Source organism: Heterocephalus glaber, unplaced genomic scaffold, assembly GCF_053883595.1.
Source record: "Heterocephalus glaber isolate CG9 unplaced genomic scaffold, H.glaber_assembly_v1.0 deba00000122, whole genome shotgun sequence".
NCBI lineage: Eukaryota > Metazoa > Chordata > Mammalia > Rodentia > Bathyergidae > Heterocephalus > Heterocephalus glaber.
In genome coordinates this window covers 88,896,856-88,924,174 of record NW_028258138.1, presented here as the reverse complement: position 1 = coordinate 88,924,174, position 27,319 = coordinate 88,896,856, and the positions used below count along the sequence as shown (strand labels likewise).

Sequence of the window (27,319 nt, the reverse complement as noted above, 5' to 3'; positions counted from 1 at the left end):
TCACAGCTAGGGCATGTGCTCCTCAGCTGCCCAGACGCGGAGGTGTTGACTGAGCAGGAGTCTCCCTTTCTCCGGGAGACAAAGGCACCACTCCCTGGAGCAGCTCAGGGAGGACAGGGATGCTCTCATGTGGCTTCTGAGACCAGTCACCCCAAGCTTTTCATTACTCGTACCCTGAGGTGTCTCTGGGAAGCTGGGTTCTCACAGCGTGGCCGCCATCTTCCCCCAGGCAGGCCATGTCCAGGCCTGACAGGGACATGGGACACAACTGGCTGGCTCATGGTTATCTGGGGAGTCTGTAGCCATGGACTCTTCTCCTCCAGACTCCCCACTTAGCTGCTCCCTGGCCTGACTCAGGGCTGCCGGTGGGGAACTGTAGTCAGACAGTAGGTATCGCGGCCATTAGTCAAGGCCCATAACAGAGCACAGCTCTGAAGACACAGAAACCAGCTCTCAGAAGTCCCTGGGGCTGCCACAGTCTGACTGGCCTGATACTGTCCAGCAGAGAAGAGCCAGGCACCTCACCCAGCTCTGCTAAAGTCCCCAAACTGATTTAAGGAAGCCTGGATGTCCTGTGAGCTAGCTTCGTAACCATTCCCTCCCACGCTGGCCACCATGGAGATGTTGCACGTTATGACATCCTTGGAAGGACACCTATGAAGTGAGCCGTTTTCTCCCTTGTCACTTGGAAACGCAGCAGGCCAGTGGTCCTTCTGGCTTCAGACCAGCTCTGTCTTGTGGTACTGAGGCTGTGAAGTCAGACCGCTGCTGTTGGGGCTGAAGGTCACTGCTGAACACCACGTGTGAGGAACGGGCACTGAGCACCCCAAAGGGCGGCTGGCAGCAGCGTGTGTGGTGCTGTGACTAAGCGCGCATTCTAAGTATGCTCGGTGCTTTCTGGGTGGTGTCTCCTGTCACCTGCGTGGCACCTCTCAGAGCAAGGTATTAATTTTATACCCAGCTGGCAGAAGATGTGCAGGGACCCAGGCTCTGCCCGTCTCCATCTAGAGCCTTCCTCAGATACACAGGGCTGGACTGCTCCCCAAGCCATGGCGACCAGCACAGCTGCAACTGGTGTCAACATCTGGCATTCAGCTGGTCAAAAGTAGACTCCATCCTCTTCCTGTGTAGATGCAGGAGAAACACCTGCCTCCTGCCCAGTCGTTGCAGGAGAGGGGCCAGGGAAGACCACATCCTCACCGTCCAGCTCTGAGGCCACTGAAACCACCTTGGGGTGCACCTCTTCCTCTAGTAGGGTACTGAGTCCTGCGGTTGGGTCACCCTCCTTGGTGAACACCCTCAACAGCATCTGGGTGCACAAGAGGAAGGAGCTTCCTCGAGGATCGTCAGTAACATTGTCACCGTGTGTTCAACAGCTCTTTGCTTTTGTCTACAGAGCTCTCCCGTGTTTAGGTCCTTAAAAGATTAAGCATCCTCATGGAAAATTAAGCTGTCGGTTTTTTCTTCATTTAAGGAATCTGTTTCCTTTTTGGGAAGGAGTCTCTTAGTCAGTCACTCTAATATTTATTACTACAGTACTTAAAAGGATTTCATGCCCTACTGACAAAGCTACTTGGAAGTGTTATCTCCATCATCGTTATTGCTAATCAAGTCTGGTGAATTTCCACAGTATGTGTACTAGTCCGAACCTCCAGGCACCTGGCAGGGGACCCCTGTATCACCTGGGCTCCTTACCATCTGGGACTCCACGCATCTGTGCTGCACCTGCTGAGTCACAAGGGCACTTGCTGCACATACAAGTGTCCCAGACATCCCTCCAGATCTATGCAGTCAGCTCTGGGTGTGGGCGGGGCCTCTGGGCTGATTTGAATATCTTGTGAATTTGAGAGTCCCTGCCTTGGGAACTCATGACCCTGGGCTGTGGGGAGCTCCCAGGCTCTACGTAAAGGACACACAATGTAGAGATGTATATGGGACAGTGAGCAAAACATACCTACACACCAATTCACTAGAAAAGGCCTGAGAAGACATCAGATCTCCGTTTCAGCCAGGACTGGTGCACTGGGGTTTTCTGTAGGACACAGAGCCACTTAACTAGAGATTTCTCAGCAAAACTTCAAAACGCAGAGAAGCTGCTCCATGCTCTGAAGCCCCACGGACCCCTCCAGCATGACCACGCACCATCAAGCAGATTGATTTGTGGAGTGGTTTACACTTTCTATTGATGATGAAAATGCAGGGAGCCTGCAAAGTCTGGGGTATTCAACAATCAATTTTATGATTCATTCTGGGTTAATGACCAACAATGGTCCAGAGAGCAGTCAGAGGAGGGGAAGGTGGGCACAGATCTGCCCAAATGCAGCCAGAAACAATGGTTGTCAAGAGCATAACACATCTGCCTTACCAGGTGCCCCCAATGCCAAATAACGCAAATCCTCCACACAGGTGGCTCTCAAATTACACTGACTGCTGTCTTGGACCAGACTCAAAACAGGTGAAGAAAAGGCAACTGCAGAGATGCTCGTGCTTCCCCCTATTAACTGCATGTTTCTTCCTCTACTGCCAGGCTGTCTCGCCCATTTAACAGTCCTGTTTGTCTTTGCAGGCGTTCACAGAGACGCAGAAGAAAAGATTGTTGTCATGGAAACAGCAGGTGCAGAAGCTTTTCCGGTCTTTCCCTCGGAAAACCCTCCTGGACATATCAGGGTATCGACAGCAAAGAAAGTAAGTTGAGATTTCATCCTTCGGGATGCACAGCGGTTCCTCAATATGTCAGCTGCCTGCCCTCTTCCTGGGACAGGGAAGGGACATCATTCTTGCTCATGAGGATGCTTCCATGCCACATTCCTTAAACACGAGGGGCTGGGGAAAGGCTCTCAGGGAGCAAGTGGAGGGTGAGTTCCTGGGTGTCCGCAGAGCACAGGTGGCTGACTCGCCAAAGGGGGCTCTGGGAGGACAAAAATGGGCTCTTCCATCAGCACCTTAAGTGGTAGTATAATTTTTTCTCCCTCTCTAGCTGCAGACAAGCTAATTATAGTTGGTGGCAGGGTGAAGAGCCCAGTGCTGGTCTATTTTGGTCTGAGCCGAGGTCTAATAGTGGAGCCAGTACCATTCTTGATTTTTCATAGTACTTCAGCGTCTTGGCTGCAGTTAAAAATAAGCCTGCTTGTACTTAGAATCTGTTCCCTTCATATGGCTTTAAATTGAGGATCTGGTTGCATATTAAAGGTGAACTGCAGATTTACAGGAGAAACGAAGTGAAGCGGGGAGGGTTAAGTGCTAAACAGTGACAGGGAGGGGCCAGGGATTTAGCTCAATGGTTCCACCACCTGCTGCACAAGTGCAAGGACCCGAGTTCGATCCCCGGTACCAAAAACAAAACAAAACAGTGACAGGGAGTCATTGGGGAATGGAAAAGCAAATACCCTGAAAATAATCCACGTTCCATGTTACATTTTAAAACATGAGCAGATAAAAACTTCTTCACTCGCACCTAGTGGCTTCTGAAATCATTTCATTTCTCTGCATATGTAGATCTGTGTTATTAAAATTTGGGGCATTTATTTGCATAAGTGTGCCTTAGAACATCACTGTTTTGTATTAAAGGAAATAAGACCAGCTGGAGTTTGTGAAAGGTCTTCATGCAAGATTTATTTAAATATTAGTGTTATCGGGGGCCAGGGATTTAGCTGAGTGACATCACACCTGCCTTGCAAGCACAAGGTCCTGAGTTTGATCCCCGATACCAGAAAAAAAAACTAGTGTTATCACAGTAGCACTTGTTATTTATTAGGCAAACATTTATTAGCACATACTATGTGCCAAGCACTTTAACGCAGCCTCATCCTTGTGACAGCCCTATGGCATAGGGCTTCTGGGATGGACCTCAGTCTACAGATGGCTTGGTAGGCAGTGGTCATGGGCCAGCGCCAGCCCTGGACAGAGCCTCTGCACCACGGTGGAGCCGGGTGACACTCGTGATCTCAGGCTGATGTGCAGAAAGAGCGGATCCAGCAAAGCTATTGCTGGTGCCCTGACCCAAGTGCTCCAGGACTCCAGCCCTGGTAGCCAGGGCAAGACCATCACTGGGGATGCTGGGTGCTCACGCATCATGTGCTCTCCCCTCCTAACCGCACCACGATCTCCCATGTAACCGGAGGAGGCCCCACCTCTTCAGCACCAGGCCCCGGGGAGGTGGGGTTCAAGAGGAAGGAGGTGTTCAGAGGCTGAAGTTGAAGACAGCGTCTTGAAGCTCTTTGCCCCTCCTCTCCAGAGTCCCTAACCCTGGCTCTGTCAGCCCTGGTCGGGGGCGGCACGGGCAGCTCACCCCGACCTCTCCAGGGCGGCACCAGCTGTGGCTTGGACTAGGCTCTCCCGGTACTCCAGGTCAGGTCCTGACAGATCCCTTTCTACTGACAAGAATGGATTCCGTCACCAACTGTGGATGTTCAGTTGGATGTCCCTAAAACCCTGGAAACTGTTCTTCTAAGTATTTCCTCTGGGATCTTTTTATTCTATTAATTTGCTTTGAAAGACCTACTTCTCCAGTAATAAAAGGTAACTGCAGCCCAGCCCCTGCTTGAATGATCACAAATCCCAAATTAATTGCTTATTAATGTTGCTTTATCAGTGTCTTTTCATGCACCGTAAGGTAATGGACTCCGTTAGATCTGGAGAGGGACAGAACAAGAAGATGAGAAAGGAAACCTTACTTTTGTCACTTTCTTGCCTCCCGGGAAAACATCATTATGTCTTTAAGCCTAGCGATGTAAGTAACCTAGGCGTTCACTCTAAGGGCTTAGGGGTGCTCAGCAAATCCCCCCCACTCCAGAATGTCCTGTTCCCCTGTCCCAAATAGCCAAGTTCTAATTCTAGGATTCCCGGGGTCCCTCATTTCCTGAGTGATCATCCTATCTCAGAATCCTCTCTACATTATATTGCTTAAGAATATGTCAGGTGTGGTGGTGCGCGCCTGCAATCCCAGCGCCGGAGAGGCTGAGGCCAGAGAAGCACCGTGAGTTCAAGGCCAGCCTGAACTACAAAGCAAGACCCTGTCTCAAAAAACAAAAAAAAGCAGCCTTCCTGGAAGCATACATCCTTTTTAGCAACACTCCTTGACTGCTGTTTTGCATATGAAATAAGGTTTTAAAAATCCAGCCAAAAAGGAAAGTGAGAAAAAGCTATCCACGCTAAGGAAAGATCTTAACAGAGTACTGAATCAGCTACCAGGTGGCCAAACTCCTGACTCCAGAAACCCACAGACTGATCTTCAGCTAGGAAACAACACCTGGTGCCCCGGGTCCCTGTCACCACCTGCAGGACGTCGGAGCACCATCCCCCAGAGGAAACTGCCCACTGAAGTCGCTCTGCCCTTTCCTGGCTTGCATTTCTTCCCTCACATCAGAAGTCTCCAGGGCCAGTGATTTAGCTCAGTGGTTCCCCCACCTGCCTCGCAAGCCAGTGTTCAATCTCCAGTACCAAAAAAAGAAAAGTCTCCAACCCATGAGCAGCTCAGAGACTGAGAACTTGGTGAGGTGAGCATCCAGCCGGAAACCAGAAGTTTCCCTGGCCCCGGGAGCCTGGAAGTGGAGAGGCACAGACTGGAATTCTCTTCCTGCCCCCTTTCCCCCTAGGAAATTCGGAATCCTGGAGAGAAGAGAATCATTTGCTGAGCAGCACCGCCCCTTCCCAACACCATATGCGCACTCACACACCCTCCTGCCCAGGAAACTGCCCTGCAGGCCCCTGGCCCTGGGAGCCCCGCACGCACGGCTACGTCACCGCTGCCATCCAGACACGCCGGTCTGCCCCATCTAGCGGCCGCCAACAGGAGTGGCCCAACCTCAGTGACTAAAGCTGACTCTCTTGGAAAGAATGTGCTGGTTCCTGCAACCCCGCTGGCCTGCAGCCTCCAGAACCAGGCCTGGTGGAGAAGCCGAGTTCTTGAGCGCTGAGCTCACCAGCCCGGCTAGGGGACTGCGGAGCCTCCTCGGCCCTGTGCGGGGAGGGCCTGGCATGGGGGACAGGCGTGCCCTGGCCCCGGGGCACTTGCAAGCACCATCATTTGTGGGCCCCGGGACGGGGCCACTGCCCCTCTGGACAGTCTCCTGGAGGCAGAGACATCGTGCATTGGCCAGTTATCCAGCAGGAGCTGATCGGCCGTGGGCCACCCAGGTTGGAGGGACGTCCCAGAGCCTCTCCCCTCCCAGCCACCACGCAGAAGGATCAGAGACGGACCACAGTGCCCTGGGGGGTGGCCCCAGCTTGCTGCTGTCTCGGTCACAGCCGCTCAAAGGCCACCCTGCCCTCACCCGCATGCAGCCCCATAGGTGGACAGACTGGGAAGGCAGGAGAGGGTGCCGCTTAGCCTGTGGGGCTCCTGGCCTGGCGCTGCCCCCTGCTGGCTGTGTGTCCTTGGCAAAATTATTAAGCTGTTTCCTTTCTCTAGCTGATCAAAGATGACAGTGAATGCTTACACATTTTTTTAAATTACAGTCAAAAATATGCATCCCTCTCAGAATCCTCCCCTTCACTTCAGACACACTTATCCCATCGTTCTTGCCACTCTCCGCGGCAGCTCTGGAGTCCCCTTTCCTGAGTCTTTAGTGGCGTGTGGATGCAGGACATTGAACTTTCGTGATCCTTGTGACTTTGGGGAAGAGATGGAAGTCAAATGGTGCCAGATCCGGTGAATAAGGTGGATGAGGACGCAGCGTCATGTTATTTGACAGAAACTGCTGTAAACGTTTGAACAAAGAACAGTGATCAAGAAATAGTGGGAGGGCCGGGGATTTAGCTCAGTGGTTCCAGCGCCTGCTGCGCAAGTTCAATCCCCGGTACCAAAAAAAAAAAAAAGAAAAAGAAATAGTGGGAAAAAATGTATTAGAAGAAAAGACGCATTACCATCCATCCCCCTCAAATACTCTCCATCTCTTTGATACACTTATTCCATCCTCCTTGGCAGTGTGCTTTCCCTGTATAAGGATTTTTTCAGTTTAAATGTCCACCGTATTTTTTATCACGGCTGTCCCCCATAGGGCTGAGGTCTAGGACAGGCCCTGGGCCACTTACCACTCTTCTATAGCTGCTGTACCCACTGTGTCCTCTCCTTGGCACGGAGCTCGACCGGCAGTCCCCCTACGGCACCCGGGGCGGGGGAGGACCGGGAGGACTGACGTCTCGCACTCTCCCTTTTGCAGCCGGGGCTTCGGGCAGTCCAACTCCCTTCCGACGGCTGGCTCTGTGGGCGGCGGCATGGGGAGGCGGAACCCGCGCCAGTACCAGATCCCCTCTCGGAACGTCCCCTCCGCCCGCCTGGGCCTTCTGGGCGCCAGCGGATTCGTCAGCTCCAACCAGCGCCACATGGCAGCCAACCCCACCATCATGAAACAAGGAAGACAGGTTGGTCCAGTCCCCGGGGGCTGGGAAGGTGGCCAGGCCTTCAGACTGTCCCCAGATGACCCCAAGGTGAGGGATGGTGGTTTGTGGGATTTCCCTGCCACACATAGCAAGCTGCTCCATGTTAGCCTCAGAGGATAGCACATGATACCTTTAGAAGGACCTCCTGCCTTAGCCTCCCAGAGTGCTGGGATCACAGGCTTGACAAATAGCTCTCTGGTCAAGGTTCTCAGCTGTGAGTGAGAAGCCACAGGAATAAGGCTGAGAGAGGAAATGTCCCTAGCCAGTCACGGTCAGGCTAGAGCTGACCTCGTGGTCCCATGGCCCTGCCGGCTGGCACTGGGATCAGCGAGACAGGAAGGGTCCGAGGCTCTTGGACCCCAGATCCATCCAAGGCAAAGTCACTGTGCGAACACACGCTCTGAGTGGGGCCTGCCTGTTGCTGCTCAGAAATTCTGTTCTTCTCCCTCTCCCTCCAGTAAATGGCAAGAATCTCAAAAAGAAAAACCAAACAAGACCCTTGAAAAGAGACTGCGCTGCTCATTGCCAGCATTTTCCCCAGGCCCCCACTTCCTAGAAAAGTGACAAGGAGAAGCCAGAGATGTGGAGCAGTGCAGGTCCGAAGGCCCGGGGAGAGCGTGAGCCAGCCAGGCCAGGACCCAGCCAGCAGGCGCAGGGCCTCCAGCTCTCCTGCAGTCTCCGCCCTGGGTTCTGGCTGGGCCCTGCTCCCCACCCTGGGCACCTGGACTAGCAGCCCCCTTGTGTGTTTCTCCTAGAACCTCTGGTTCGCCAACCCCGGTGGCAGCAACAGCATGCCCAGCCGCACACACAGCTCAGTGCAGAGGACCCGCTCACTGCCCGTGCACACGTCTCCACAGAACATGCTGATGTTCCAGCAGCCAGGTACGCGCCCCAGGGTCCCCAGTTCCTTCCCTGGGCTCCCCAAGGGAGAATCCTCAGCCTCCACTGATACCAAGGTCTTAGGAGCTGCTGGGACTCTCTTCTAAACTGCGCCTCACTGGCAGGACCGGCACCTGCTTGGCTGGAACAATCATACGATCTGATGGGATATTTTTGATGCTACTCGTATTTCTAGTTTGATTAAACCAGAGGAATCACTGCAGGGTTCCGTGACAGGGAGGGGTGGGAGTGAGAAGGAGAGTAAATGTGTTCATGTTGACCCTGGTCCGGGCGGCCTTGGGAACCCAGGACTGTTGGATCGCCGCGCCTCCTGAAGCGCTGGAGTTATGCGCGGCCTCACGAAGCCGCAAAGCAGTCCCCCACCTGTCTGGATGCCTCCGCCTCCACTACAAGGTGGCAACCCAGAGATAAGGTGTCCCTGCAGGGAAATACCCACCCGGGCAGGCGGCACGGGACAGCAAGTCCTGTGGGAGCCCAGGAAAGGAAGGGTCCGGTGGTCCTGGTGGGCAAGGCAACTCCCTCCAGGGAGAGGGGCGGAGGTGGACAGAGGCCAGGCGGGGTCACAGGCGGCGTCACAGGGGCAGGATCCCAGGAACCAGAGCGTCACAGCGTGTCTCAGAAGCCGAGGCGCCTGCGGGGACCAGGGGCGCTGTTTGGACGCAGCTGGATGTGGGGCTCTGAATCCGAGTGGGGGAGCTCAGACCCTGGCTCCTGGGATGGGGACCCAGGGAGAGCTGAGCAGGAAGTGGGGAGGAGGTGCCCCAGGCGACGCCCACCAGGGGAGGCCAGCAGCTACACTGGGCCTTCTCAGTGTTTCCCGCCCTGTTTGTTCTCTCCTGCATCCCTTTCCCCAGCCCCCTCTTTGTTGTCTGTGCTTTCCCCAAGGCCCAGGCAGTTTGCTTCTAAGACACTGTCTCCGACCGACCACCCCTGTGGGCCCCTCCCCTGCTTCATATCAGTGCTGAGCTACCAGCTCACACTAGGCCAGCTGCGAGCCTTAGCTTTTGCCCACTCCATTCGAGGCCTCCTATTCCCATGGCTGAACAATCCAGTGCTCCAGCAGGGCTGCTGAGCCAGGTGACCTCCCTCTGCCTGCCTGTCCTAGCCCACAGCCCCATGTTCCAGGGCAGCCACTTAGTTTTCCTTCAGTCTTTCTGCAGAGTGGTTGCCCCCAGGTGTCTGAATACATTTGCTTCATATGCGGTTTTTTGTTTTAAACTCATCCCTTTCTCAACCATTATGAAGCCACCTCCAGCCAGGCCTTCGTGAACTATAGCGTTTCTAATATTGGCCCAAGCACACCACCCACCAAGGCGAGTCCACATCTCCTGAGTGCAGGTAGCCTGGTTGGCGCCCGGAGCCACCCCGAGTGCCACGAAAGGCAATCTGCACCACGCTGGGTGGCCAGGTGCACTGGACTCAGGACCCCTGGAGAGAAGGGAGGCTGCAGAGGTCTCTGCCAAGGGCATTGCTCCTCACCATTTGTCCAGGCTGCAAGTGCGTGCCCTCCCTTGACAGTTAGGCATGGTTGTCAAGACCAGTGTCACCATGTGAGCTTCCTCTGCTTCAGGAAGAGCTGGCCTCCTCCTCAGGGATGGCGCCTGTAACCTTCACGCCGACCTCTGGCACATGAGACTTCTGGGAACTTGTGGCCAGGCACTGGGACCAGACTGCAAGGACTTTATCAGGATGGCAGAGATCGGCAGGACAGAGTGGGCTTCGTCTTTACACAGAGAGGAAACAGACTGTAAGATGGGCATGGGGGCACACGCCTGTAATCCTAGCACTTGAGAGGCTGAGGCAGGAGGATCGCTGCAAGTTCCAGGCCAGGCTGGCTGCATAGTGAGTTCAAGGCCAGCCTGAACCACATGAGGCCCTCTTAAAAACAACAACAACAACAACAAAACAAAGAGGGTTGTGACTGATCCACAATCCAAACTTGAACATTCAGAAAACGGCCTTACAGTAGAAGGTAATGTTTTTCCCTCTGGCCCTCAGATGCCATCAAGCGTTTATTTCAAATCACATGGGCAAATCTCGAAGACGACTGTGCATTCAAAGGAAGTATTGACTCTGTGAACTTAAAAATCACTCCATCTTGATGGAAGCCCTTAAATATCACCAAAGAATACAGAGCACCCTGGGCTCTGAATCAGTGATCAGCCACCCTGCTTGGATTTCCAAATGCTTCCCTCTTCCTGAGTGCACAGTCCAAGGCCCCTGGGGACAACAGCTCACTGGCCTTGGCCATGAGTGAGGAACACTCGGCTGGGCCCCTGGGGTGAGAGGACGAGACCTCACTCACTCACCCTGGGGGACATGAGCTTGAAATGAGTGTGGAACCCAGCACGAAGGGCTTCCCGGCTGGGGAGCATGTTGGGAACTGTGTGGAGAGCGACCCCTTACCTGGGAGCAGCTCTGCCCCTTCTCCTTACTCAGCAGAGCAGGCTCAGCGTCATGGCAAAGTGAGGTCCAAACCTTTCCCCGGACCGCCTGGCCTGTCACTTGCTCTAAAGTCCTGAATAAATCTGCTTGTGACACTCAGCTTCAAGCCCTGGCAAAGGGCACTGTGGAATTGCACCTTGGGTGCCACCGATGTGACGCTCAGCCACACGGGCTCCTCGGGCAAGACCCTGCACCGACAACACCTCTTGGGGAGCTGGAGCTTTCCCCACGGGAGGCATCATAACCCGGGCCTGAGACTGGACTGCTGTGTACTTGTACAGCGTCTGAAAAGGCACAGCTAGAAAGACTTGAGGTAGCCTTTGCCCTGGGAATCCTCACTAAATTCTGGAATGCTCTAATGGTGAGGAAAGGAAGAATTTCTAGTTGTCTTCATCGCTTTCTCGTTGCTAAGACACAAACCTGACACCCTCAACCTAAAGGAGGAAAGGCTTATTTTATCTCAGTCTCCGTTCACGGTCGGTCAGCTCCAGAGCAGAATCGGCACTGCAGAGGGGCCCAGCGGAAGACTGCTCATGGCAGGGTGGCCGGGAAGCAGAGTGAGGGGAGCAGCCCCACCCCCAGCGACCACATCCCCTCCCAACAGCAAGTCCACTGTAAGCGCCACAAGCCAGCCACCCTCCAAAAGCCCCACCTACCAGCCTTCAGGGGACCTCCTTGATCCAAACCATAGCACTAGTACAGGCTGAATTCTGTGTCCAGAATGCTTGGAACTAGAGTGTTTCAGAGATCAGAGCTGTTCGGGTTTTGAAATATTTGCATAGATTTTACAATGAAGCAAGCCTAACCTGAAAATCTGAAATGCTTCAAAATCTAAAATGTGGGCGCATCATGTCTATATGCAGAGCTTCAGACAGCCGATTCTGAGATAAGGGCTGCTCAGCCTGTACTCAGAGCTGTGCGTGAGCTGAAGAGCCACCCTGCCTTGACACCACGAGGAGGCTTGGGTGGCGCGGGTCTTTCCCCTTTGCCTCGCACTGTGTCTGCCTGGGCCACTGCAGCTGAGGCTGGATTCGTGACGGAGCCTTCGGGTTTAGTAGCAACAGCAGAGGTGGCCTGGCACTTCGTGTGGGCCCACGGGCCAGGAGCTGCCCAATGCCCCTCCCTGGCTTTAGTGAGAGCTTTGCCCACCACACCACACACGGCTGAGAACCGCAGCCTATGATGGAAGCTGCCATCTACCCAGCTCATCTCCCTCTGTCTTCTGTGCACGGCGAGATGCCATGGATCTGTTTTTATCAAATACACAATTAAAAAGTCACACTATTGGGAAACTCTGCAGTGGGAACATATGGGCTTCTCCTGAGAGTTAGAACTGCTCAGAGCATGTCGGGGTCACGGCTCCCCAGGGCAGAGCAGGGGACGGCCGGCAAAGCAAGCTCCCCTACTTGCCACCTAAAAGAGCAGCCACCAGGGCGCGGAGATTTTGGAGCACAGAGCCCTACGTTTCTCAGCCCCCCTTTTGGAATGAGCAATCCCGAGCTTGGAAAATGGCACTTTGCTGCATACTGGCAAGAAACCCTGCAGCTGAGACACTTCTCTCCAAATGTCGAGCATCTTTATTTATCCAAATCTCTCCACAGTGTTTGTTTAAAGGGGAGCGCTAGAGAGTAAACGAAATCTTACAATGAGCATATGGATGGCTATAATTGCTGAGGTTTTTTTTTTCTCATATTTGCTAACTAGCTATATATAAAATTGTGTTTCTATTTTATAGATTTCACACCCCAAAGGCTAATTTTTTTCCATGCATATGATTTTCACATGAATGGATGAAAATACGAAAATACTCTTCCCTCTGGGATTGTTAAGATTGTCTAATTGCCCCAACCTCGCTCCTAGCAGCAACCAGTGGGTGGGCACAGGAGAGATTCCTGTCATTGTGTCTGGCTCCCCACTTCCCTGGGAGCTCGAATGGCCCTGTCCACTCAGGAGCGAACTTAGTCTGCTCCCCTGTGCCTGCCCTGCCGATCCATTTTGCCACCTTCTCTTTGAGAATTTTAAATAACGGAAACAACATCTGCCTCTGAACTAACTGGGAAACACATATTGCAAAAGAGTTTAAGTTAAAGGAAACGGATACTTTTTGGTTTAGCCATTGGTTTCCACTTCCTGTCCCACCAAGCCACCAACGTCCTTCATGTGCCCCCTGGTGGAGAAGTGAGGAAGCGGGCAAATGGCCTGAAATCTGCGGGGGAGTTTTCCCCACTTGTTTTCAGGGGGAGGAACTGAGGCGGGAGGAAGCAAACAGCGGTGGGAGGGTCTCACAGGAAGGCGTGGCAATGCTGAAACTTGGCAGTCACCTAGACCAGACTCCAGAGCTTTCTTCCGCCTCCCTTCATAGGACTGCATGGTGTTTGGCCACCAGAATTCCCTTCCACTTCGATCCATTTTTACAGGGTGTTAGCAAATTATAGTACATGTTCCAGTGATTGAAACTGTATTACAGTGATCAAGGCTGCTATGAGGCCCCTCAGAACACCCCCTCCCATTTCCCATGGTTCTCACCACTTTCTGCAGCAGCTCTGGAAGTCCTCATTCCTGAGTGTCTTTAGGAGGCATGATCAAAAATATAGTGAATATGGCTGCTGAGCGTCATCCAACAGAAAGGCAGCCTTGTAAAAACATGACTCTGTGTCCTCATCCACCTTATTCACCAGATCTGGAACCATGCGACTTCTGGCTCTTCCCCAAAGTCACAATGACCGTGAAAGGGAAGTATATTGAATCAGTTGAGGACATTAAGGCAGCCATGACAGCACAACTAAAGACACTCAGGAAAGAGGATTCCAGAGCTGCTCCAGAAAGCAGCAAGAACAGTGGGATGAGTGTGTTTGAAGCAAGGGGGGAGTATTTTGAAGGGGATCAGTACTATGGTAAATTTTTTTAGTGTAATCATTCACCGTATTTTTTAATCACACTGTGTATGAATCTTACAAGAGATGTGGGACAAGAAAGATGCTCACAGGCCCCAAGGGGTGAGGGGCAGGGCCCAGCAGGGAAGAGGATGGGGCTCCGGGGCTGCCCCCAGAGGGAGGGTGCAGATGTGCCCCGGAGTGGGCATCTCATCCTGCCCTGCCCCAGTGCCTGGAGCTCAGGGTGGGGACTCACAGTCAGCATGCAGGTCACTGGCTCTGGGGACCCAGGTCTTGTCCCTGCTCCATGTTAGCCGCTGGCCTCTCCCATCCCCACCTTGGGACTGGGTTTGCCCGGCTCACTCAACAGGTGTGTCCTACCTGCTCTTCTAATGAAGCAGAGATGCACGGGCCTGGGCCTGGGCCTGGGCCTGGGCACTGGAAGCAGAGCTAAGTTCACTGTGTCTGTGTCAGTGGAGGCTGAGTCCTTCCTGAGGAGACAGTGGAGCCCACCCTGCAAAGGCAGGAAGAGACAGAGCCACAAGAACATTGGTGGACTCCTTTCCGGTCCACCCTTCTGTCACTCTTAGGCAGAAGCTTTCTTTCTCCCAATAAATTTTTCCTACTCTTAAAAAAAAAAAAGAACATTGGTGGACTGGCATTCTGGCCAGAGGGAACTGCAATGCAAAGGCCCTGGGGTAGGAAAGAGGGCTTAGGAGGGGACAGGGGAGAGGTTAGGAGGCAGGGAGGTGACAAGGGACCAGATCCCGTGGGACCTTGCCGGCCTCAGCCGGGGTTGGCTCTTGCTCAGGCAGTTTGCCCCTGGAGGCTTCTGAGCGGCAGTGAGAGACCATGACTCTGAGCAGCTATTTTTAGTCCCCAGTTTTCTTCCAGCACCTGTGGCCACAGTGCAGAGTCTGACAGCCCTCAGACAGCGGTTCGACCTGTGTGACTTGTCTTTCAGGCTGGCCCCGAAGGTCCCCATGTCCTGCTGGGGAGGCCTCACCTGGCGGTGCAGCCACGTGGCATCGCCATCCTTTCTCCTGTCCTTAGAGTCCCTGTCACCAGCATAACCCTTTGTCCCTGCAGAATTCCAGCTTCCAGTGACTGAGCCCGACATCAACAACAGGCTGGAGTCCCTGTGCCTCAGTATGACCGAGCACGCCCTGGGAGGTGAGTGTCCTTTCCAGTCTCACTCCCCGAGCTGTCTGCCGTCCGCACCCTGGTGGCAGCTCGGGAAGGGGAAGGGCTCAGAGAGAATGGGCAAGTGTGGATGACCTGCATCTGGCCGCCTCCTGCCCCACGGCTCTCAGCACTGCTCCAGAGACACAAAGCCCTGCCCCTGTCCCCAGCACCTCCTGCCCAAGTCCCAGCCAACACCGGGAGCTGGAGTGGCTTTCAGTGGGAACATCCACTGCAGCATTGGACACTTTCCTGCTCGGCACTAGGTCCCCAAGGCCCAGCCAAGTGTATCCCAGCATGCTCTAAAAATAGTTTTTTTGAAACAAAGATCCTGCTTGTTTTTCTAACTCCCTGTTGCAAGCAGCTTGCCTGACGCCTGGAGCCCTGAGCAGCCCAAGCTGTCCCTCACCATGTCACAGGGACAGGTTGGATGCGCCTGTCCCCAGCCAAGCCAGGAGCAGGGCTGGGTATGATGGGCTGGAGATTCTGGTCTGCAGTCGTCCTGGGGTCCCTCCATGCCCTGCTCTAAGCACTCACCTTTCATCAGCTACATATTTGTGGACAGGAAGCAGGCAAGGGATGGGAGCGACGTCTTCGCCTTTCCTAGGACTCTGAGCCTTCTCAGCCCTCTCCAGTCTGCACACACGTTCCTGCCCCAGGACAGGCCACCACCCAGCTAGGGCCAAGCCCTGTGCCCCCTGGCAGCAATGAGCAGAAAGGCTGTTGTTGTCAGCTTCCTCTCCAGACAGCTCTGTCCCCAGACCTGGGGGTTTCTGATTTTTAGTCCCAGAAAACACGATCTTATCCTGAAACCAAATATGAAATAGATAAATGTCCTGCATGGAGCAGAGTGGAGGTCTGGGGCGACAGCTGCCCAACTTCAGTACCAAGAGGGTCCAGAGCCGTCATGACCAAACAGGTGGAGAAAAGACCCCACCTCTTCCGCAGCTTCCCCCACCCCGGGGGTGCCTCGGAACGCCATTTGCAAACCACTGCTCTCCCTGGCCATTCGGGTCCTAGACATCTGACAGCCTCACTGGGCCATGCCTGGTACCTCTGCCTTACCAAGGAGACTGGGTCAGGTCACGGCCCCTAACAGGTCCTGGTGGATAGGGACTGAGGAAATGTGAAGCAGAGCCAGTGGCCTTAAAAGGGAAAGCAGCAGTCATCCTGCTGCTGTGTGGACACGCCTTGAAAACATGACACTCAGTGAGTGTCGGAGCCTGTCAGCATGAAATGCCCAGCCTAGGTTGGTCTACATACAGGGACAGGGCACACATTAGTGTCGCAGGGGCTGGGTAGGTGGGACTTGAGCGTGACTCAAGGCGGGGAATAAGAGATCTCTTTTGGGGCTGATGAAAATGCTCTGGCATTAGAGAGCGCTGCTGGTCATATGCCTTTGTGACTATACAAAAACCAGCATGATCTGCCGCCTGCCTCGCAAGTGCAAGGACCCAAGTTCAATCCCCAGTACCAAAAAAAAAAAACCAGTGTGAAATTTATGGTCTGCAGCTTTGTCAATTTAAGCTTTTCAAAGGAAGTGATGCCGTTCATGGGTCGTGAGTTAGGACAGCGCCTCCTGAGTCCACACTGGCCCCTGCCCAGGCCCTCCTGCCCGAGGGATAGGGAGCCCGGCTCTGCAGAGTCAGCGGGACCATGGCCCTTCTCCCTGAGGTTTGGTAGAGCTCTGATAATTGGCATTTTGGAAGCTTTTCAAACTGCTGGGTCCTAACATTACCATCATCAGTGACAAGAAGGCCAAGTGCTCTTTATTAAGGCGAGGTCTTCGTGAAAAAGGCTTCATTTTTTTTTTTTTTTAACCTGCTCTATTTTTACAGAATGCCTCTCTGAACTGATGGGGTTTGGCTAATGTTTTCATCTTGTTAATCTCCTAAGCCCTTTTATTGCTGTGTTTTTTCTCAATAATCCCCTCTGTTGGGAAGTTGTGTAAGCAGTTTCCTGAGCAGAGGATGGAAATGAAGCACAGGGTGGCCTGGCTGGCACTGTGGCCATGTGTCTGTCGTGCCACGAGGACAGCGCTCTGCTGGCTGGCCCCTTCCAGGATAGGATGCAGGGAAAAAGACTTTGGGGACAGAATGCCAGTGAATTGCCATTTAGGGGCAGGAAAACAAAGTAAAAGCAGATCTCTGCTTGCAACTCAGTATCGAGGTCTTGGGACATCACATCTCAGGGCAGCCATTCTAGGAGAACCTCCAGGTCCTGTGTGCCCATAATTTGGGGCTTTTCTCAGTCTCCTCCAGTAACTGCTACCCTCCTGGTGCTGGGCCCAGCCAGGTTTGTCCTTGGCCTTCCTTCCCCATATACTGTTTCTTCTCCCTGGGGTGCTGGGTGGCTCTGCCATATTGGTTGCCACATCTCTAAGGCAGTCATCAAGCATTGTTGGGTTTGCCCTGGTTAGTGGGCTGGGCATTTGGGAAAGTGAAATGCCAAGTCTGGCCCTGGTCTTCCTCCTGCAGAGAGCCCTGTAGGCAGAGGCACTCATAGCTGCAGAAGCGAGATCCTCTTGCAGTATGTCGAGGGTCATGTGTGGAGAGTTACACGTGGTGCATCCTCTGAGGTTCTGGGATTCACACTTCACCTTGCTCTTTCTTCTCACCTTCTCTACTTACGCTTTCTTGGGACTTACCAGCTCCTAAGAACTGGAGACTTTGTGTAAATTCCTTTATCGAGGCGCTGAGCTGGCATTTGTTGAAAATGTCATGGTCCCATGGGCGTGCCGCCCCCTGGAGTTGTCAGCACATAGCTTGCACAGCTGTAGTGACTCTGGACTCCCTCATTGGTCTTTTTCCTGAAGATGGACAGTCAGCCTTGGACAGTGAGTCCTGCAATGCATTTCAGGTTGGGTTAGTTGAGATCTTTGTGTTTCTAGCTCCGCCTGTTTATAGTTATAGAGGTTTGGCCTCAGCGAGTGACCCTGGCAAGAGTGTGCACTGTGTTCCAGAGATGAGGGAAGTCTCCCAGCACATGGGACCTTGACACACACCTATGGGCGTGTATGCACACACGCATGCACACCTGATCTCCCAAGACCAGTTATGGCTGCAGCACCACAATACAGAAGGCTCAGGGTGACCCTGCAGAAGGTGAGGAGTTAGCAACTGGAAGTCCACACCTGTGGTCCTCTAGGACTGATGCTCTAACAGCTCAAACACTCTTGAGAGCCGCTGCTTTTCTTAAAAACTTCTCCCCAGACTGTACGGAATTTAGCAAGTATGCACACACAAATACAGGCAAAACCGGAGATGGCTGAATAAGACCAGTGGGTTGTATCCGGCTTGGTGTCTTAACTGTGTTACTATGCTGTCCTTTTGCAGATTGTCACCACTGGGGGGAACCTGGCAGGGTACTCGTGGCCTGTCTCCAGACCAGTTTTTACAGCTGTACATGAACCCATTCATTATTAGCCCAGTAAGAATTTCAATTAAAGAAGCATTTCTCCTCCAAGTCCCAGCTGCCAACTAGGGAAGCCCTGGGTGGGCTCGTCACTTCTCCAGACCTCTTAACCCCCACCCCCAGCTCTTCCCTGGAACGCGCTCCCGCCAAGTTCTGCCTAGTGAAAGACCTGCTGTGTCTTGTAGGCCAGCACCACCATGTTGGGGCTTGGATTGAGCCACATTGGCTGGCTTTAAGGTATCAGCCAAAGCTGGTAGGCACTGCAGCACCCCCTTGGGCTCAACCAGCGCTCACTGAACACTGCCTTTCCCCTGCCTATGCTGGCTGATCTGTGCCTCTTCCTGCCCACTAGGCAAGCACCTTGTCAACTTCAGCATGGGCCCCTGTAGGGTCCTCTCAACTGGCCCTTCTGCCACCTGCCTTGTCCTCCTTCAAACCATCTGGCACAGCCGCCAGAGGAGCCATTGTAAAACCAGAGCTGGCTGGTCATTCTCCAGCTACAGCATCCACACTCCTGCTCCTGGTACAGAGACCCTTGGGGGCTGCTCCAGGGACTCCCCTGAGATGCTACATAAGCAGACAGCTTGGCCATCTATCTCACTCATGGCCCCTGTGATGTGCCTGCCCCCCACTTTGTAGCTCCAGTTCTCTAATCTGGGGCCATGGTAGATCCAGGGTGGCCTTGTCCTCTCCTACTCACACAGGCTCTCTCGGGGCCAAGTGACCACCCATCTGCCTCTGGTGTGCCCGCCTTTGATCAGAGTTGTGGAACAGAGAGGGGAGATCAGTGTGCATCAGCTGTATCTCCCTGGTTTGCCACTTCATCCCCAGTCTTTCATGAGGGACTTGGGGTGAGGGGAACATGAACTATACAGGTCACTTGTGTGTCTATTTCAGCCCATCTCCTGCCACTCAGTCCCCTGCCCTTCATCCTTGTATTACTTTCCTGTCTCTAGGATACAATACCAACACCTACACCTTAAAGGAGCAAGGCTTATTTTGGCTCACCTTTCCAATGGGTTCAGTTCATGGCTATCTGACTCCAAAGCAAAAACAGGATGCCAGAGGGCATAGTAGAGGAAAAGCTATTCAACTCATGGCACCCAAGAGGCAGGAGAGAGGGGAGAAGCCAAGGTCAAGAATCTACTCTTGGGCTGGGGATTTAGCTCAGTGGTTCCGTTGCCTGCTTCACAAGCGCAAAGACCCAAGTTCTATCCCCAGTACCAAAAAAAAAAAATCTACTCTTCCAGGTCACATCCCCAGTAACGTACCTCCAACCAAGCCTCACCTCCTAACAGCGCACTCATCCATGAACTCATCCATGGAATCCACTGATGAGTGTTGCACCCCATGATCCAATCACCTTCCACAAACTCAGGGGGTGTTTTAGATCTAAACCATACAATCCTAAATCTCTGACCCAGCACCACCATTTGATTGTTGTCAAGCTTATGCATGTGCCAAAGACCCTTTCCCGCCACCCCCTCCTACATCCTTCTTGCCTGGAAAATTCTTTCTCCTACCAGCATGGTCTCCAAAAGTCATTTTTATCTCTCTGAAACTGACTGTATCTATGGCCAACTTAAATATTCCCTCCACCATGTTCTTTGTTTTGGTACATATTCCTTCGTGCAATGGTCACTCGAAGCTTCGTCATCTCCTTATGTGTCTGCACCCTGCCTGGCCTGTTAGGAGGTGAGGATCCCATCTTCTCATCATGGCTCCTAGGTTTAATATGCACCACCACCACCACCACCACCCCCGGCAAAAGTAGCTGTTCCTCAGATTTTGAGTAGCATTTGTAAACTAATCCCTTATCTGTTTCCGGTCTAGGGACACAATGTACGTGCAGATTGGTATCTGTGGGGCAACATGGAAAGGTTTTGTTCGCCTCTAACCTCGGTGTGGTGCTTTCCTTCCCAGATGGGGTTGACCGGACCTCCACAATCTAGAAGCTGAAGATGAGAGGGACCGCACTGGCTGTGAACTTGACTTCAGGGTTGCACAGAATCCTCCAAGATATTTTGCAGCCTTTTCCCCCTGGTCCCTCGCCCATTTTGATTTTGTGAGAGTGTAGGTCATCCTTGTAAACATATCAGTAGACCCGGGATTGGTTGTCATTTGTTTCTGTATGGGATAGTTTGGTGTGCAGGGTTGGGAGGGGTCTCTAGGGAAATAGGGGACTGAGAGGGGTTGGAGAGATGCAAGTGGCTTCCTAGGTGGAAACGGGGGGGAAGGGTACTGCCATGAAAGAGATGAGAGAGAGACAGGACCTGGGGAGCCCCCTCAGAGGACCTGGCTTCCCCGTCAGGCCATAGAAGAGGATACACGTGACCAAAGCAAGATGGTGGCTCGTCTGTGTGTGTCTCCCCTGACTGGATTTCCCTGAGCGGCTTGCTTGAAACAGCTGCACAAGAGGGCCACATGGCAACAGGGGCAAGAAAGAAGAAATTCCCTCTAGCAAAATTTCAGATAAACTTTGACTTGTGTATTGTTTACATAAGAATTTTAAAGGGTACATAATGTGTAAAGAGTTTGGGTGGAACTTCTCTTCATACTATGGTTTTTGTAAAGGATCTATTGTTATGGATTCATTTTTTTCCCCTCTATTTTTATAATAGCAGCAGGATTGTCTTTTAAAACAGCTGCCAAGCTCTGCTTTTTGGGAAGAAGGATGTAGTCACACAAGCCTGAGCTGTCGCCTCTCACCATTAAGGGGCGGAGCATGTGAGTGGACTCCGGAAAGAGCACAAGACTAGGCCAGGGTAAAGCATGAAGGCACCATGTGATCCATCTCAGATCCACTCACAGGTCACCCAGAGAGTCTAAAAAAGCCTGCAGCCTCTTTCTGGGCTGGATTTGCTTCTCATCTAAAGACCTCTGTCTTCCCACCCACCATGGGCTTCATCCCAGCCTCTTGGCCTTGCTCCAAAACACACAGGTGAGTGCAAGTTCCCCTGGAGGAGGAAGGGCGCCGCTGGATGCTTTCCCCTGGCAAGAGGCCTGATGCCTGGAGGATATGCTCGAAATGTCTACAGTGGGGTCGGTCATAGGAACTTGAGTCTGGGGGCTGCAGCCCCTTCACTCTGGCCCTGAGGAGGAGGAGAGAAACGCCCAGCAACAGTGGCCAGAGGGCCAGCCAGCAAGTGTCAGAGGGTGCAGAGAGACACTGGGCCACATGGCCCAGCCCCACTGTGCAGGTGGCCACGGAGAGCAGGAGTAGGAAAGGTGAAGCGCGACAGCTCCATCCAGACCGAGTCAGTCAGATTTGCCATATTGTTCGCTGATTTCTCCATCCACGCAGAAGGGCAAAAACCCCACCCATTACACGGTGAGAGATTAACAAACTGTGGTACCACAGAGTAATAGCTCTGTTTCTTAAGGGCAAGAAAGACTGTTGCAGAATTTGACACAGTGAAGGGAATTAGAGGAAAGCAAAAAGGAACTGTTCTCTGCACTGGAAAATTGGGTTGTGTAAATGATGGTATGAATGCTCAGCCGGAGGCGCGATCAGGGAGCTGGTACAAGGCCTGCGTATTACATGGGTGGATTTGGTGCTTTTTTTCTTAAGAGAAGTCAGAGTCAAAGAGATCAGACCGTGGAAATTACTGCGCTTGCTTACGATTATTTTTCTAAAGAAGAGTTAATGAAGTACACATAGACTTAAATGGCCTTGATAAAATCCAAACAGCTTTTTTACCTTCAAGATTAAAAATGTACACCCGAAGAGCTGAGAGCACGGTAACCAGTCGGAGCCTTTGGTGAGCACAGGAAGTTGGAGTCCATAATTGCATGCAGTGCTGTTAAAAAGGAAAAGCAGAAGCTTCCTACCCCTCCGTGGGTGACTCAGTCCTGAAGGTGTAAATCTGTGTGCAGGAGAAGGCAGCATTTTTTTAGTTGATTTTTTTTTTAACCAAGTGCCATTAACATCCATCCTGGCCATTCCTTGTCAGCACGGCATAATGTCAGGAATGTGCAGGGATGGACGATCACCTGGAAGGCAGGAAGAGTAAGGCAAAATGTCGAAGGCCAGAGGTAAGGCCAGAGGGTTTGAGGATGTGTTTTGGGCATGCTGAGAAAGTTAACGAAGAGGAGAGAAAATGATGGTTTTACATGTTGAGAGAGGAGGAGGACTGTTTGGATCTGCAGCAGAACCCGTACGTACGTCTATGAAGACTCATCCAGAAAACAGATTGTGAACACAATCACCTTAGCATGAATCCTTTAAAAGGAAGATGACCTTAAAGTATTTGCAAATCTGAATTTCTATTTATTCCTTCACTGAATATAGAAACAATGGTTATCTGATTATTAGAGATATTATTTTGGATATGTTACTTATTAACTTGCTATGGCTGGTAACCATGATAAAGTCTGTTATTAATAACAACATAATTCTTTTTTTAAAAAAGAAAAGAAAAGCTTATTTTTCATTGACTATGTATAGATTTATCTACTTAGTTGTGTTTTTTGCTATGTCAGTGTTTTAGTTGTTGTTTTTCCTTTTTTGAGTGTTCTGATGAATTCTAGGAGCCTGTCCCCGCCTTGTTTTGAGTCCTGTGTTGACTGCAGGTATACAGCTCAATTTAAAAATCCTAAAGCAAAAAGAATTTTATTTATAAAAGAATCCAACAGTTGCATGCCTAAGGCTGTGAAGTCGGATATTTAGTAATAAAGCGGCAGTGCCTTTTTTTGTATTTACCCATTGACCCCCCCCAATGCAACTGTTTTATATTAATAGTAAACAATTTAAAATCTCAGAGTAAAATCTATTTCACTACATGGATTTCTCCCCCCTTGTTCTGATTTAAGCAGTGTGTGCCGGCATCTCTATGCTGTCCGAGGGACGGCGGTGTATACAATATTGTTATCATGTACGATGTTTTTTGGTGCTTTTTACTCATAGTAGTTTCTTACCAGAAACAGTAGGAAGAAACACATGAATTGTGTACAAGACATGAAACATGCTGCTGATACGTTTTTTTCCACTTGCTTTTTGAGTTTGACTTTTTCAGCGAGAGCCAGGGAGCCGAGTGGACTCTGCTGGGTCTGCCTGCCAGGGGGGCTGTTGGCACCAAGCTCTCAAATCCTAGAGACAGTGGGTCCCTCCTAGGTACTTGGGATCAGAGCTGCACCCAGGTCCACCTCCCATTCGCTTGAAGTGACACTGAGGGAAACCAGGTTTCCTTTTGAGGTGGCTGCCTTTTATGCAGTGGGAGCCTTCTCTCCGGGTCTTTGTTCTGCACCTCTTGTAGCTGCCACAGGTGCAAGGTTTGCATATGCGTACCCCCGGGAACCTGGGCCGTTGGCCACAGAAGGGCAGCGAGGGGAGGACACGCAGGCCCCGTGCGCTTCCCCCAAATTATGCGCCGCTGCCTGCTGTGGCCTGGGTTCGGGGAGCAGCCTCTAGGAGACACCCGCTTGGTGCGCCTGCCTTTTACAAGCAGCACCTGCGGAAGGCTCATTTGCACATGGAGCTGTGATAACACTAATGTTGTGTTCTCTTTCTTTTTCACAAGTCATCAGAGATGTTTGCAAAGTGAGTTTTTGGGTTTTTTTGTAATCCCTTTATCTTTACTTAAAGGTGAATGTGTATTCCTCTGGGAGGAATAGGAAGAAAACAGGAATGTTAATAATGTCAAACAGAAGACTTCCTCCCTTATTAATATATAACCCTCATGTATTTATGCCTAATGTAAGCTGACTTTTAAAAAGCTTTCTTTTGTTGCATGCCCCATGCAGGCATCTGTATTGTATATGCATGCCTTTCGTCCTGTTTTCCTGTATAAAGTTAGTGAACAAAGAAATATTTTTGCCTAGTTCATGTTGCCAAGCAATGCATATTTTTTAAATTTGTCATATATGGAAACAGCATGTTTGTTACATGTAAAAGCTTTACTGATATACAGATATACTAATGTTTGAAGATGCTGTTCTTTGCAAGTGTACAGTTTTCAAATGTTACCAGTGAAACACCCTTGTGGTTTAAACTTGCTACAATGTATTTATTACTCATTTCCTCCATGTAACTAAGAATCATGGCTATATTTCATATCAACATTATATTGAAAGTGAAAGGGAAATGATTAATACAAGGTTTTGTAACACTGGTGTGTGTCTTTTATTCTTTTGTCAGCATGATCAATTAGTAAGCAAGAACTGAGTCTTAGAAATAAGCCAGTAAGAAAGCAGAAACATGAAATCCATTAATGTTCTCACTTGACCCTGCTATACAAACTGTCTTCACATATGAGCTACTATACTTCCTTAACGGCTTGGGAGAGAGGGGTATCAAAATTTAGGCAGTTTGATCTGTCCCCAGAAGAGCCAATAAATGTTGTTGCCCGAGTTAGGGACAAGTCTCTAAATCAAACTCTATAACCTTGCAGTTACTATTGTATAGCACCCTCCCATGTTTACTGCCTTGGAAATAAGTCACACCTTAATTGTGGTATAAAGAAACAGCAGCTTCCTTGGAGTTTTACCTCCACGTGGCATGGACTATAATGGAAACACTTGTAATACTACCTTGCTATATAATCTATATAAAGGTAAGTTCTAAAGTTAAGCATATGGCTGTAGAACAGCCAGATTTGCATTCTGACCTTAGCATTGTCTAGCTATGTTACATTATACAAGTTACTGAACCACATTAGTCACCTTTCCATCGCTTTGACAAAATACCTGAAATGCACAACTTAGAGGAGCAATGGTTCATTTTGGCGTGCAATTTCAAAGGTTTCAGTACACAGCCAGCTAGGTCCAAAGCAGAAATACCATGGTGGAAGGGCTTGACAGAGGAGAGCAAGGAGTGGCCAGGGACAAAATATATCCTTCAAAGTCACACCCACGGTGACCTGCTTCATCCAGTTAGACCCCACCTCCTAATGAACTCATACGGACTAGCCCACCTGATGAAGTTAGTGACCTCACCGTCCGTCCGCCTCTAGGCAACTCAAGCCATCAGGTGGATACTCAGGGTTTCCGTTCTGTTTTGGCCTGTGATATTCAAAGTTGATGTAATTGGACATTGAGTCCAAAAAGAAGTAAAAAGAAAACAGGCAGTAGAGAGTATTGCCACCATAACCTAGGAATCCCAGGGTTCTCTGAGGCAGCCACAATTTGACACTGTGATGATCGCACAAGTGAGTCCCTTTCTACCAGCCTCAGCTGCTCCGGAGACACGAAACATCCAAATTAGTCCCTGGAATCATAAAGAAATGCCTTGGAAGCTAAGATCTAATGTGAAGTTCCTCGTAAAGTTGAATTCTAGGAACCCGAACGAGCTGGAGTATTGTAAAGGAAGATGAGATGAGCAAAGGAGAGAGGATTTGAACTTTATCCCCAGGGATTAAAGGGAGAGCCAGGGCAGCACTTTCTTATCCATAGTCTGATGCTTCTCTGGGAAAGCAGAGAGATTCAGCCTGGACCCGACCACCCTGGAGCACCCACACTGTCATATCCCCCTTCCCAGCAGGCAGTGCCAGCACATTAAACCCGCACAGCCATCTTGCAGAGAGTTCCATGGGCTTCTACACACACCATTCCCAGGCACCCCAGTCTCTGCCTCCCCACACTGCTGCTCAAGCCATCTGTAAATTCCACTTGTGGTACTGGTTGGTTTTACCAGCTCACAGAGTCTGGTTCTTTTGTAAGATACAATAAAAATGAAATGAAACTTAACATCTCCCTCACCACGTTCTATTAAATTCAACAGGCAAAATGACGCTGTCAAATCCCTCCAGAGGACCCCATTCTGCTTCCCTCAGAGCTCAGGTGAGCCTGCAGGGTCCTTGTGGGAGATCACCGGGGGTCTGGTGGAAGCCACCAGTGGATGGCTGGACCCCACCCTCCATTCTCCTACAGAGAGCCTTGGTTCTGAGGGATGCCTAGAAGTTGACCCAAGAACGAGTGACTTGATCCCTAGTCATTTCCCAGGACTGAAAACAAGAGTTAGGAAAGGGGAGATGGGGGAGAAAACAAGAGTCCAGTACTGCTAGTGGGAGGTGAGATCCGGAACGGGAAGTCTTCGGAAATGAGTATCTCAGAACAGTTTCCAAAGCAACCCTTGGAGTGTGGTTTCCACGTTCCCAGCCTCAGGGCCTGGCCCTGATGGGTTGAGAATGGAGAATGCAAATATGGATGAGGAGGCACTTGGGTGTTGGCAAAACTTAAGCATGCCATCCTGTGAGAGCTGAGCACCCCACTGGGGCAAATGATGTCCCCTGTGTTCTCCCAGCCTCCAGCCTGGCCCAGTGGCTCCCTACAGCCAGCCTCACCCCTGGGGTTCTGGTCCACAGACGCTGACATCTCTATGATATAAACCCAGGAATTCAATGTCTGAGAATTTCCTGCCTGGAACATTTTTCACTCTTAAGTGGTTTCTACTTCAATTTTTTAAAACCAGGGGAGGAACATCTTGGCGACTTTATAAAGCTTGTGCTTTATAAAAAGACTGCTCTGTGTTTACATTCGACTCAAAGTACATGTTTTTCAGTGTGTGGCACAGCATTTTGAGGTTTGACTTTTTTTTAAGTCGGATCTGGGAGAAACAAGATCTGAGCCTTGAAGAGTGAAGGGGTCCCCTAAGAGATACTGGCACTGGAGCTGCCAGTGAACCCTCCTGCAGGGGCACAGCCGGCCGAGTGTCCCTGTTTGCTCTAATGTCCTTAGGAGAAATGTGCAGGTTGTTTTGTGCCATAAAACTTTTTTTTTTTTTTTGGTACCAGAGATCGAACTCGGATCCTTGCGGTTGCTCAGCAGGCGGCAAAACCACTGAGCTAAATCCCCGGCCCTATAAAACTCTTTTAACAGGAGCAAACAAATGAGGTCAGATGAACCTACAAAACTCCCAAATCAAATCTGTCCAATTGGACCTCACCACTTTGCTTTCCGTTAAGTTTACGCAGATCTGACCACTGGGAAGAGAATCAACATTAATTCCCTGTACCCAGCTGGGTTTCTTTTAACATTAGCCCATGAGTCTGTTACTCATTCAAATGTGCAAAGACAGCAGGACATGGGTGAGAGAATGCAATCCATACATGACAAAGCGTTTCTCTCCAGCTATGTCCAACAGGGCAGAGCACAGGCCTTCTATGCCTCCTCTCCTGCCTTTGCATCAC

General features: G+C 51.2%; 1 protein-coding gene and 1 long non-coding RNA gene across 7 annotated transcripts in view; one reads left to right on the top strand and one right to left on the bottom strand.

Moving 5' to 3' along the window:
* Positions 1–24,301, top strand: part of Samd4a (sterile alpha motif domain containing 4A) — a 57,904-nt gene extending 33,603 nt beyond the window's left edge. The window contains exons 6-10 of the mRNA XM_087181690.1: positions 2,567–2,685; positions 7,161–7,362; positions 8,136–8,262; positions 14,688–14,771; positions 20,118–24,301. Coding sequence (XP_087037816.1) covers positions 2,567–2,685; positions 7,161–7,362; positions 8,136–8,262; positions 14,688–14,771; positions 20,118–20,146 — 561 coding nt within the window. The 3' untranslated portion in view covers positions 20,147–24,301. The remainder of the gene's footprint in view (positions 1–2,566; positions 2,686–7,160; positions 7,363–8,135; positions 8,263–14,687; positions 14,772–20,117) is intronic.
* The window catches only part of LOC110350162 (uncharacterized), a 46,450-nt gene that overhangs the window by 1,318 nt on the left and 17,813 nt on the right, over positions 1–27,319 (bottom strand). The window contains exons 3-4 of one of the 6 annotated variants that reach the window (XR_015439251.1): positions 7,033–17,623; positions 265–6,777 (exon numbers count right to left, since the gene is read on the bottom strand). This is a non-coding gene — a long non-coding RNA (uncharacterized LOC110350162). Of the gene's footprint in view, positions 1–264; positions 17,624–27,319 lie in introns of all 6 variants that reach the window. The other 5 variants (XR_015439243.1, XR_015439250.1, XR_015439246.1 and 2 more) reach the window with 5 other exon arrangements.